The sequence below is a fragment of the Palaemon carinicauda genome, chromosome 8, assembly GCF_036898095.1.
Source record: "Palaemon carinicauda isolate YSFRI2023 chromosome 8, ASM3689809v2, whole genome shotgun sequence".
NCBI classification, from domain to species: domain Eukaryota; kingdom Metazoa; phylum Arthropoda; class Malacostraca; order Decapoda; family Palaemonidae; genus Palaemon; species Palaemon carinicauda.
The window spans coordinates 142757747-142770246 of record NC_090732.1 but is presented as its reverse complement, the minus strand read 5'-3'; the positions used below and the strand labels follow the sequence as shown (position 1 = coordinate 142770246).

Genomic DNA, 12500 nt, shown 5'->3' with positions numbered 1-12500 from the left:
GTTCTGGAAAACTGATTACTGTGGTATGTATGTATGTATGTATGTATTATTATTATTATTATTATTATTATTATTATTATTAGTTATGTTACAACCCTAGTTGGAAAAGTAGGATACAATAAGCCCAAGGACTTTAACGGGGAAAAATAGCCCAGTGAGGAAAGAAAAATGAATAAACTATATGTAAACTAATAAATAAAGAAATATCGTGAGATCAGTAACAACGTTAAAATAGATGTCATATATAAACTATGAAAAGTAACTCGATCATTTCAGCCTCTTCAAGATAAACACATTAGCTGCAAATTTGAATTTCTGAAGAACCGCCGATTTAGCTGCCTGATAAGGAAGGTCATTCCACAATCTGGTCACAGATGGAATAAGATTTCTAGAATACTATGAAGTATTGAGATTTATGATGGAAGAGGCAAGACAGCTAGAACTAACTGCATAGAAATACTTACAGGATGGTACAATCTGGGAAGAACCGAATGCAAAGGATGGTCAGAATTATGAAAGATCTTATGCAACATGTATAAAGACTGAACGGAGGTGCCGGAGAATGACATCAAGATCAAGAATAAGAATTTTAATAGAGTACAATTTTTGTCCTACAAATTAAGAGGAAAACACAGAAAGCGTTGGTCAATGGAGGTTATAACTATTATTCTTCCATGTTATCGTAGGCGCTTTTAACACACACACACACACACACACACACACACACACACACACACATATATATATATATATATATATATATATATATATATATATATATATATATATATATATATATATATATATATGTATATATATATACACACATATATATATATATATATATATATATATATATATATATATATATATATATATATATATACACACATAATGTACATATATACAGTATATACTATATATGTAATGTCATTATACAGTTTTATGGATTGTTTATAGAATATCAATAGCCTATATTGAAAGTCTAACAGGAAACTTTTGTATTTTCCAATGTGGAAACGATAGTGGGATGGTTATTTAATACACATTTCAAGCCCGAACCCGAAGACAGTACGGAAAAGGAAAAGAAAACAGGACAGTTATGTGCATGGGAGAACAAAATTAGAAAGACATTTTCTGAGCTTGGCAACAGAAGGAAAGACGCGGTCACCGGAATGTGTAGCCTACTCTTGAGAGGATTGCTGAATAAATGAGTTACAAAAATAACGTTTGGTGAGTTGTATAATTCACTGCAAGGTTATGAAATTATTTTCTTCGTTTTTTTTTTTTTTTTTTTTTTTTTTTTTTTTTTTTTTTTTTTCTAGCAACGCTTATCAATGTGTTTTGCTGGTGTTTCTGAAGAGGAGTGTGGAATAAGCAAAACTGATTGTTGAACAGGCCTACTTCTTGCGAACATCCAATCAGACTGTACTGTATTGTCAAAATGTTTGATTATCACAAATTGGTGAATTTAAAATCTAGCCAATAGCCTCCGTTTGGGGTCGGAGAGGTCATTCACTGGGCTGTCAGCAAATAGATTTGCCTTCGCTCTGTCAGCAAATTTAACTGTTACCCTAACAGCGCATGAATGATGAATCTGTGGTGATCCCTTTCCCTTGATGCCCTAAGCACGGGCTTATTTTGCTTAATGGTTAGGCCTACTCCAGCCATGCCAGGATTAGATAAGTGAAAAACTGAAAACACACCCAGAACCATTGTGATATTCTCTGCCTTTACCTAAATTCTTAACTTGTTATTGCTTGCCCCTGTCTCCAAAGACTAATTATCAAGTGTTGCTACAATATAGTTTAATCAAGCTGTAATTTTAAGCCCATCATTTTCTGTTGGTGCAAATAATCTATTCTCCTGCGTGAGAAAAGATAAAGATTGAAATATCTAATCGCTGACTCCTGCGTGAGCATGTCGAACGTGCATAAGTGTATTGCATTTTCTCTCATCTGTTTGGCTTCTCTCTTTGTCTTACTTTTGAATCCATGTTATTACTTTGCTTTAATTGCCATCCTTTTATGTGTATTGTTTTTAGGACAAATGTTTTATGGTTCTCTCTCTGCATAACGAAGGCCTCGTTTTTATTCTCTCTCTCTCTCTCTCTCTCTCTCTCTCTCTCTCTCTCTCTCTCTCTCTCTCTCTCTCTCTCTCTCTCTCCAAAAGAAAAAGTAGTTAGTAACAAACATAAGCACCATTTATCTAAAATAGAGATATGTATAGTTAGCGCCAAGATTGGAAACTAATTCAATATATAAAAAACTCATTAATGGTGAAATGTAATAAATTTCGTAGAGTAAATCCTAAAAAAAAAAAAAAAAAAAATCGTAGGCAACCCTGACGGAGAGCAACGTTAAAGAACTATCGCTACCAACAGAAGCTAAGTTTTTTTTTTTTTCCTTTCAGCTTAAAAATAAAATGGTACAATATAAGATGATATATTAAAAGATTTACAATCATCTGGCACTATTACGAAGGTCTTTTAAAACTGTTTGTAAACATTAGTCCTTGGACAAAGACCTTGAGACATTTTGCAAGAAGTGAAGAGTTCCTGTTTCTAAATTTATTAAAAATTGTCTCTATTTGGTGTGTTGCTAATTACTAGTGAGACTGGGACTTGACTCCGTCCCTCCTACATCATCGAAAATAGAAGAGCAGTGAAGAAAGTCAACAAAACTCACTAGCAAGAACAGTAGAACACTAGAGGAGAGGGTGAAAACTGCTTTTATAACATTTCTAACTAAAACTAATTTACTAAACACATTATGATCATCTGTAAAAGTAATTATCCAACGAGGAATAAGGATTAAATTTAGTCTTTATACTCACATAGCCTAAATGTACTTTTGTAAAGAGACTACATTTAATGCAACGATTTTGCAATAGACAAACCACAGGAGGTTATCATAAATATAAATCAATGTAAATGTATTTAAATGAAAATGTTTTTAATAAAGTGTGATATATATATATGTATATATATATATATATATATATATATATATATATATATATATATATATATATATATATATATATATATATATATATATGCACTATAAAAACAATATCAATGGAAGGGAGAGCATGGATATTGGTTGAATAAAAAGTATTAAGCCTTATGTAGGGGAGTTAACATATTCATAACATTCGGTGAACGAGTTAATATCTAATAACAGACTAACACTAAAATTTGTCAACTGTATTGATTAGATATAATATTTTATCTTATATCATATTTACAGGGGAGAACATTGGCTCCAAGAAGGGGCCAGATCTCCTACTAAAATAGAAGATGAAGATATTAGCAGAAACAAGTAAAAAATGTGGGTTAGAAATTAATAAAGAAAAAGGTAATATTATGATTTACAATATGAAAGAAAAGTCAGATAACATAGGGGGAATAAAAGTAGTAGAAATTTTAACATACTTAGGAATAAAGCTAGACAATAATAGAAATATATTCAAAACTCAGAAAAGGGTAATAGTAGAAAAAGCAAAAAAAAAAAAAAAAAAAAAAAAAAAAAATGCTAATTTAACATATTCAGTTATAGATAATAGTTGCAATAAAGTAATGATTTGAAAAACGTTCTGGAAAAGTACTGCTTACCATCTAATTTGTATGGAACAAGTATTATAAATCCAACAGAAACTGAAATAAAGAAACTACAAAGAATAGAGAATGGGGTATATATGAATACTACTCTAAGAGGGAGATAGGTGCTTCTTCTATGAAAGCAAGGGTGGTGGATGGGAAGCTGCAGTACTTTAATCCTACCCTGAATGGGAAGAAGTAAATACTGAAAACAATTATCCTGGATATTCAAGAAAATGAAGGAAGATGGTGGAAACAACCTGCAAAGTACTTAGAAGAATTAAGTATAGGTATAAGACAGATAAGAAGAATGAACAAGGCAGAAATAAAATCGGAAACCAGAAAGTGGTATACTGAAAAGTGGAAAGAAGAAATAGAAAGTAAAGTGAGCTTAGAGATATATAGAACGTAGAAGAAAGAAATTAAAGAAGAGTTACTTTATGACAATACATTTGCTTCAGTGATATTTTTTAGAGCAAGAACTAATACGTTAAAATTAAATATTGTAAATAGACACAATGGGGGGAATGTAAACTGCAATTTTTGTGAAAATGAGCAGGAAAATTTGATACATTGTTGTTTTGCCAGGAATATAGAAAAGAAAGGAATGAAGTAATTGAGCTACAACAACCATACGAGGAAGACCTAAAGAAAATAGTAGGATTATTTTTATTTAGTGAAACAAATATAGAAAAAAAAGGATTAAACCTGATGTGGAAGAAAAGACAAAACATTACAAGAAGATAAACTTTGGATGCGCCGTTATAAAGGCTATGCCTCACCCTAGAATCTGAACCTGAAGTAGAACACCAGAGTGACCAGACCAGAGTGACCAGATCAGAGATGTATCATGCATAATGCATTCTTTCGCTATCCCTGATGGAGTGAGAGAGCGATAGTTAGTGACTCATAAGTCTCATATTCTTGCAGTTTGATGGCCATGTCAAGAAGTTTAGTTTTATTACGATTTTGTGGACTACAACTGTTACAGATTTTGACAAAGATCGACAAAGTTATTTAGTGAAGTGATTGTGTACAGTTACCATAGCCTAGAATAAATAGAGGCACATCAAGAAAAGTGAGTTGGACGTCACATCAAGGCCAATTTAGTAAAAAATCAGGTTTATGATATACCAAATTAGTTTGCCTAGTAGCCTGCATCAGCTATTACCACTCGGTCTTCTTTTAAATGGGGAACTTGGTGAGTTAGGCTAACGTAGCCTAATTGTGAGCCTAGCCTAACTGTGAGCCTAGCCTAGTTGTGAGCCTAGCCTAGTTTGGGTTGCCGCAAACGGAAAGTTATGAACAGCTCATTGGCTATTTATATCTATTGTTTTCAAAGATAAAAGACATGAAAACCTTTGCAAAATACAAAAGGTGGATGCCTGGATGAAATTGTCATTTGCATAATCTATCCAACTAAAGCCACCTGCCATAAGAAGACAACACCATGAGATTAGTAGCCATCAATGGGTAAGTGAACCAAAACTAGAATAATTAATTTTTAAGGGCAATGTTAATCAGATATTTTGATTGGTATTATTGTAGTGTATTACAGGGCAATGTAACCAAGGAAAACTACTTGCTCTTATAGAAAAAATTACGCTCTATCCGAAAATGACACTCGTTTCTGTCACAAATGAATAGTTTCAGAAATATATATACATCTATATCCTACGATAATGGGGGACCCCCAGTGGGAACTCGGGGTTTTGGGTGGGGAAACGATATATTATTGTAAAAGAAGCCTTTTCTTCTCTATACATTACCTTCTTGAATTTATAATAAACGGAGGAAAATACAAAACAGTATAGCCGGATAAACTTTGGAGGCGCCGTTGCAAAGACTATGTCTCATGAAAAAATACAGTAACCAGTGCTGCCAACGTGTAATGTAGATCAAATGTTAACGTATCATGCTAACATTGGCAGTGTTTTTCATTTAATTTTTCTCATTCTACTTGCCCGTTCTAAACGCTCTTGTACGTACGTTTGTACATAGCATGTTTCGACTTTCTGCGCAAAAACCCCGCCTCTCTGCGCAGAGACTTTTCCTCCACCAATAGGATTTCTTCTTCTCTAATCGTGAAATGTAAGTATTCGTCTCTCTACCAGCTCTGTTCAAGTCTATTACTTGATTAGTTATGTAATACCCTCGTATACATATGTTTAACCCCAGTATTACTCATTTTATTATCCGATACCTTATAAAATCGCATCATTTTATATACACATCAAATATTATTTATCATGCGTTCCATTTTATCTTCATATATTACTTTTATACACTTTGTTATTACCTTGTCACTCCCAGATTTCACATAAATATTTGCTCTGGACAAGTTTCCCATTCTGTTCATTCATGTTTACTCTCTAGACTCCGTTGCTTTTCTGTTAACCAATCACGAACCCATACGTATGTAAAGTTTGCTCAGGGGGGTTAATATTTCCCTACCCCACCTTCCAACAAACCCTTTTTTGTGGAAACCTTTGCCCAAGTCAGGTCTTTGTTAGTTCAAGTGTCGTCTTTTGCGTATTTTACCATCTAAGTATTAGAAAATTGTAACGTCTTCAGTAATACATACTTGAAACTATTTTGGTGTATTCCAGTGTTGATAATTTTCTTAAATCACATAATGTAATATACCAACTTTTACTGTGTTCCAAGTGCAGTTCTAATCTAAGGCAAAACAGTTAAGACACCACAGTCTCAGTCACAACACCCCCGTGACCCCTAAGTTACGTCGTCACGGTCATAAAAGTAAGTCATTAATTTCTTCAAGTTTAACGTGTTAGGTTTATTATATCTTGTTAGAGTGCGAAGCTCAGCATTACCAATGCATACGAGGGTGATGTTTTATTTTCCTGTGATCGTAAGTGAGGAACAAGAACCATTATAATGTTTGCGTGCTCAGCTCAACATTACCGCTTGCCAGTACATACAAGCTTGATGTTTTATTTTCCTGCGAGCGAAGCGAGCTAATGGCGAAACAAGAACCATTATATATAATGTTATCATAACAGTGCTAACGTTACCGTAACGTGAGTGAAGTGATATAAAGGTCATTATATTGGGTTTGTGACCTGGGAACCCCTAGGTTAGGTTAGTTGGGTTTGTTAGGTTCTGTGCCCTTTTTGTACTTTTTTATATATTGTGTAAAGGGTATATGGAGAAATTCTTTAAAATACACGTGATAATATTACCGTATCATTGCTAACGTTAGTAATGCCACCGCAACGTTGGTAACGTTGCTAATGTTATCGTTCGCAGTACATACATGAGTCGAGTGATACTGAATTTGAACAAGTGCTTATATTTAAGCATTTTAACACAACATATATGACAACAGTGATTATATTTAACCATTTTAACAGAAAATATATGTTTTCCTGTAGAAAATAACGCGATTTAACCAGTTTTCACCTTGATTTCATCATAATAACAGCAACCAGTTCGGCAACTTAAAGTTAGTCGAATTGGTTGATCTGTCTGTTTGCGGTTGAAATGAAGGTAAAATTTGGTTAAATTTATAGTAATTTCATTTATGTCGGCAATTGATTATGATGGAAATGCTCTCCGTTCAGCGTAAAGCTGTTGTCACTCGTGTGAAAGTAAAAAATAACCGCAAAATAATGTCTCGAAAGTCCGATTCTGGCTTAATTTTTTTGGGAAGACCAGCGCATTTCTAATGCAAAGCTTCTGTAAAGATTGCCAAAAAAAAAAAAAAAAGACATTGGTGTCAATCATAAGGTAAGGAATTATTTGTGATTTAATTTTATCATAATGTAAGGATTGATTTGTGATTTCCTTTCAGTTTGTGACCTGGGAAGCGGGATCAGGCTAGCTGTTGTGACCTGGGAAGGAGGGGGTCCTTGAAGGTTTGCCCCCCGGCTAGGGGTTGTGACCTGGGAAGGGGGGTCTGGGGAGGTTTGCCCCCCGGCTAGGGGTTGTGACCTGGGAAGGGGGTCGGGGGTTGCGACCTGAAAGGAATGGACATTTCTTCATTGCTAGAACTTTCCTTAATCATACAGAGTTATGAACTTACCTGTCCTCAGTCTGAAGTGAGACCTCCTCCATGGAACGTGGTTCGAGTTCTCAGGTCTCTTAAGAGACCTCCCTATGAACCATTACGCCAGGCAACAGATCGCCACCTGACTTGGAAGATGGTGTTCCTGCTAGCTTTGGCTTCAGCCAAATGAGTCGGTGAACTTCATGGTCTCTCATACGACATCGCCCATTCAAGGGGTGGGGGAGAGGTAACGTTCAGCTTCGTCCCTGAGTTTATTGCTAAGACTCAGAACCCGTGAGTAGCGGATCCACGATTAGACTCCTTCCAGATTTTTAGTCCTCGTTCTGTAACAGATGACCCTGATCATTTCTTATTCTACCCAGTGAGGAGTTTGAGGCTGAACCTTAAGAGAACAGCCGCAGCCCGCCATCTTGTGCCTGCACCCTTCGTCAGCACAGGAAGGACTAAGAGGAGGGTCACCAAGAACACCATCTATGCGTGGATTCGCGAGGTCATAGACCATGTATTGAATCCAGACCCTCCTCCTTCACGTCGCCCCAGAGCTCATGATGTCAGGGGCATAGCTATGTCCCTGGCATTCAAGAGAAACTTCTCAGTGATGCATGTTCTTCAGGCTGGGGTGTGGAAACGTCAGACCACATTCACATCCCACTACCTGCAAGACATGACCCACAGAAGACTCGATACGTTCTCTATCGGTCCTGTGGTGGCTGTACAACAGCTGGTTTAAGACCTCAAGCTCCTTATTGAGACAAGTAGCAGAAGGTTGAGGGCATTGTTACCCGGTTTTAGTCTGCGTGAATGAAAAGGTTTGACTGGCTCTTATTCTTTTCGTCGTCCTCCCCTCTCTTGGGGAAAGCAGCATCCTGGGTTCTCTGCACAAGCGGCTAAACCATGCTCCCTTGTGTACCTAGTATTAAAACCATACTGTTGCGTCTCCATACTCTAGCGAGGTGGTATTGGGTAAGTCTTGGTTACAACAGTTTTTCCTTCTAAAAGACTCGGAATAACTTTACCTGGACGGTCACACTTCTATATATCTCAATACACAGTTTGCGTAGGCCGCGGACCTTGCGTAGCAGGGACTCCTTATTTTTGAGTACTGACATACTCAGATAAGGAGCCCCCCCGGGTAAAGCCAAAAGCCAGGTTGGCAGGGATGTCAACCCTTCCTAATGGGTAAGAAACCCCTAATAAATAGCATGGTTTGTAATCCAGATATGGAACAAATGACAGATTCGTAGATAATTTGTATTTTTCCTAACTATACAAACCTTAGCTATTTATACAATCTTGCCCGCCAGCCCTATCCCCCTTGAAGTCCTACCTCCAAGCAAAGTGAGCTAAATCACAGGTGTGTGAGTGGGAGTGGTAGCAAACTACCCTCCCCTACCCCCCGTTAACTAGCGGTGTGGGTAGTTAATCCTCGCAAAACTTTAATGGCTCGTCATTTCAGCTACGCCGAAAGTAATACCCCTAATAAATAGCTAAGGTTTGAATAGTTAGGGAAAATACAAATTATCTACGAATTTGTCATTTTATTACAGTTACTCTCTGCTCTCCTTCTGTTGATGTCGACCGGGGACTGGTGGGCGCAGCTCTTATTTATGTTTGTTCCCTTGGTGGTCTCCTTTTCCCTCGCTGACTATGTGTTCCCCATAAGGGAGTTTTTTGTTACATAGTTTATTTTTATTTTTCCTTAGTTAGCGATGCAGTTCTTCTTCGTTCGACTAAGAGCGCCAATGTAGTAGACCTGTTTCGTTTATGCTTGGGGAATCTGCTGTCACTGCTAGCACCCAGAGGGCATCATCCCTTTTCCTTAGAAGTACGCCAGTGGCAGCTCCTGATCAGCACTTCATCTTCAAGGAACTAGCTCCGGCTACGCTTCCTCAGGCAGCGCTCTTGGCAGATCATCTTTGAGCGCTGCCAGGAGGTTCGCCTCCAGGGGTTGGACTACTTTCCCTTCCAAGGAAGAGTTTCCTCCCCAGGTGTGGGGTTTTTTCTCCTTTGCGAGGGAGAACTTCCCTGCATCTTCTTCAACACTTCCTCAACTACGACTGCTGTTGCTGTCTTCTCCTAGACTACGCTCTCCCCCTTGCTGAGTCTCTCTTCCTTTGGGGGCAGAACATAGTCTTAGGCAAGTCTCTCCTGTGAAGTGGTCACCTCTCTCGAACGAGAGGGACCACTCATAGAGACTCCTCTTCGGAGGATTGCTACTGCTGAAGGTCAGCTTGCTGATCCAGAGTTTGCCAGCTCGCCAGCACTCACCAGTCTACCTACATTTGCCAGCGCAACTGCTCTCTCCAGCTCGAGCTTGTCAGGGCTCACTAAAAACCACACTGTGCTCCTGTGCATCCTCGGTCTTCGGCTCGCCAACGCTCTCCCAAGCCGCAACGCTCTCCTCAGTCGAGATTGATCCCCATTCGTTGTGTCTGGCCTGCGAAGGATGACCTTATACTCAGAATGACACCTATGAGGAGTGTAGCGAGTGGTCTTCCTCCCAATGGGAAAGATTGGATGGCAGCGCAAGAAGAAATCTAAGAGAGATTCTTCTCCTTCGGGGTCATCCTCGAAGTTGAAGACACCTCATACTTCTTCTTCAACCCCTCGATCTCTTCCCGACGCTCCTTCTTGCTCGGTCTTTCCAGAGGATCGATCGAGTAGGAGTGTTGACCCTTTGACCCCAGGATAACCCTTAGGTTCAATGGACATTGCCGCTTCCCCTAGTGAAGCGGTGGCACCCTTCTCCACAGGAGAGTGTTTCTCAATTTACGATTTATTGCAGATTTTGCCTTCCCCTGGTGTTGCTGGTGCTCCGTCGAAGGAATGTCTCTTCGAGTTGCTGCTGTTGGGAGTGTAGAGGAAGTGCACACCGGCTTCCTCATAGGTGGAACTGGGTCCTCCTCCGAAGGGCTCCGAAGGCTTCGTGCCTGAGGAGTTCCTTGCTTCCATGTCAGGAGTTGTGTTGCTAGACTGGAGTTATTTACCTTTGCCTGGTGCTGATGACAGTGCTCCCCCTTTTTCGTAGTATAGTACGTTCAGCTTGCTGAGGGGCCAAGGTCTGTTCTTTTCCTTATTGGGGGTCACCCTTCCCATTTACAGGTTTGGTCCTCCCTGGAGTGATCTCTGCCACATGGGACTTCAAGACGGCGGCCCGCTTTTCTCTAGTCCTTCAGAGCGTGGTTCGCCTTCAGATGTTGCTCGCCCCATGCGAGGTTGCTGTGCGCCGGCCTCACCTCGTCCTGTTTTTACTGCCAAGTCCATGAGTGGTTGTGGTTGTCGTTCCCCATGGGGAATCCATACCATCGCGCCGTTTTCGTCAGAGTGCAGACTATGACTCGTCACTCGGTGCTCTCCACCCTCGCCATGTGGCACAGACACGAGGATTGACTTAGACAACCTCCACAATCTTAAGAAATATACATGTACGTGTCAGCACGCGAGCAGTCGCCTACTCGTCAATGGATTCCAGCGTGCACCTGGGCAACACGCAACTCAGCTGCTTGTCATCTCCTGCTAGAACGAAACCAACCCCTTGCCTTTGAGTGCTCATCAGCATGTGACTCCTCACCATCTCATCGTTACGCGTCTCAGGGTCCTCACAATCTAGGCTACCTGATTGCGATCATCTGTCTGTGCGTGATCGCCCACCTGCGCATGTTCACGATGCTCCCTTGTCTAGACCTTCAGTAGCAGCTCGCAAACCAATTCTTACTCAAGTTTCTTCCTCAGCCCGTGAACATCCAGTAGAGCGCAGCGAAGAAGTTGCTTGCGAACTTCCGTTAGCGTACAGACATTCAGTGAAGCTTTCCTGAAGAGTACAATGCGTAATCCAGTTGAGCGTTCGCCAAGACCTTCGTGTTCTCCAACTCATTCTTGCAAGCCAGAGTGAAAGGCTATGACGGTCCTTTTACAGCCAGGTAAGAAACCTCTCTCCCTTTCAGATGTCGAAATCTCGCTCTCTCAGGAGGCGTTCACTACCCCGGAGCCTTCCTAGCGAGATGCTGTTATCAATTCCATCCTTTGAGAAGGTTGTCCCCAGGCTTGATGATTTAGTGAAAGCAGTGAGCTTGGCGGTATCCAGCGCTGTGCCTGCAGATAAGAAGTTGTCAGCAGCATTTACCAAAACTCCCCGGATAATAATGGAGAAGTCGATCTCTTCCAAGACCTCTTCTCCGCTGTATGACCTGAGGTGCAGGTTTGCAGTTCTAGCTACATCCAAGGAACATCAGCCTTAGATGATCGTCTCGCTAATCAGGTCTAAGATGTGTGGTACTATGGGCTCTGCAGATGCAGTTCAGCAGGACTTCTCCCAATTGGAGATGACTTCGATTATGACAACGAACAAGATTAGGTAGAACCAAACTCCCTTCCAAGAAGCACCCTTTACTCCCATACCAAGGGAGATTCAAGATCCCCTCGGGGGATCTCTTTGATGTTTTAGTATTACTTCTCTCCCATCGAGGGCATCTCTCCAGGACCGGGAGCTACTTCCACGGTGTTGGGTCAACATCTTTCAGTCTCTTCCCTGCTGAGTTCCTCCTGCAAGAGATAGTAGACACAAAAACCGTTCCAAAGAACAGTGTTGCTAGATCTTCCTTTCAGATCCAGGACAGGTCTTGCGGTGTTTCGTCTTCAGCAACCTTAGCGGCAACAAAGGAGGCTCTCACGAAATTTAGGGTGTCTTCAAGGTATGATGACGACTATGACTCACCCTGGGCTCCTTTGGGTGATAGTTCATGAGTGGGTGATGACCAGGACTCTGGAAACAATGATTACCTTCCCAGGGCAATTCCTAGATACACTGAAGCGGAAGAGAAAAACTCTGACCATGCCTTTTGGCAGGTGCTAGCCTCTATGAGCACAAGT

The 12500-nt window shown here is 40.1% G+C and overlaps 2 protein-coding genes across 2 annotated transcripts in view; one reads left to right on the top strand and one right to left on the bottom strand.

Annotated features, from left to right (window-relative positions):
* The window catches only part of LOC137646004 (glycine receptor subunit alpha-4-like), a 99322-nt gene that overhangs the window by 35521 nt on the left and 51301 nt on the right, over window positions 1-12500 (bottom strand). The window lies entirely within an intron of this gene.
* Window positions 4469-12500, top strand: part of LOC137646003 (nitric oxide synthase, salivary gland-like) — a 264792-nt gene continuing 256760 nt past the window's right edge. Inside the window, exon 1 of the mRNA XM_068379135.1 lies at window positions 4469-5074. Within this exon, the coding sequence (XP_068235236.1) occupies window positions 5071-5074 (4 nt within the window). The 5' untranslated portion in view covers window positions 4469-5070. The remainder of the gene's footprint in view (window positions 5075-12500) is intronic.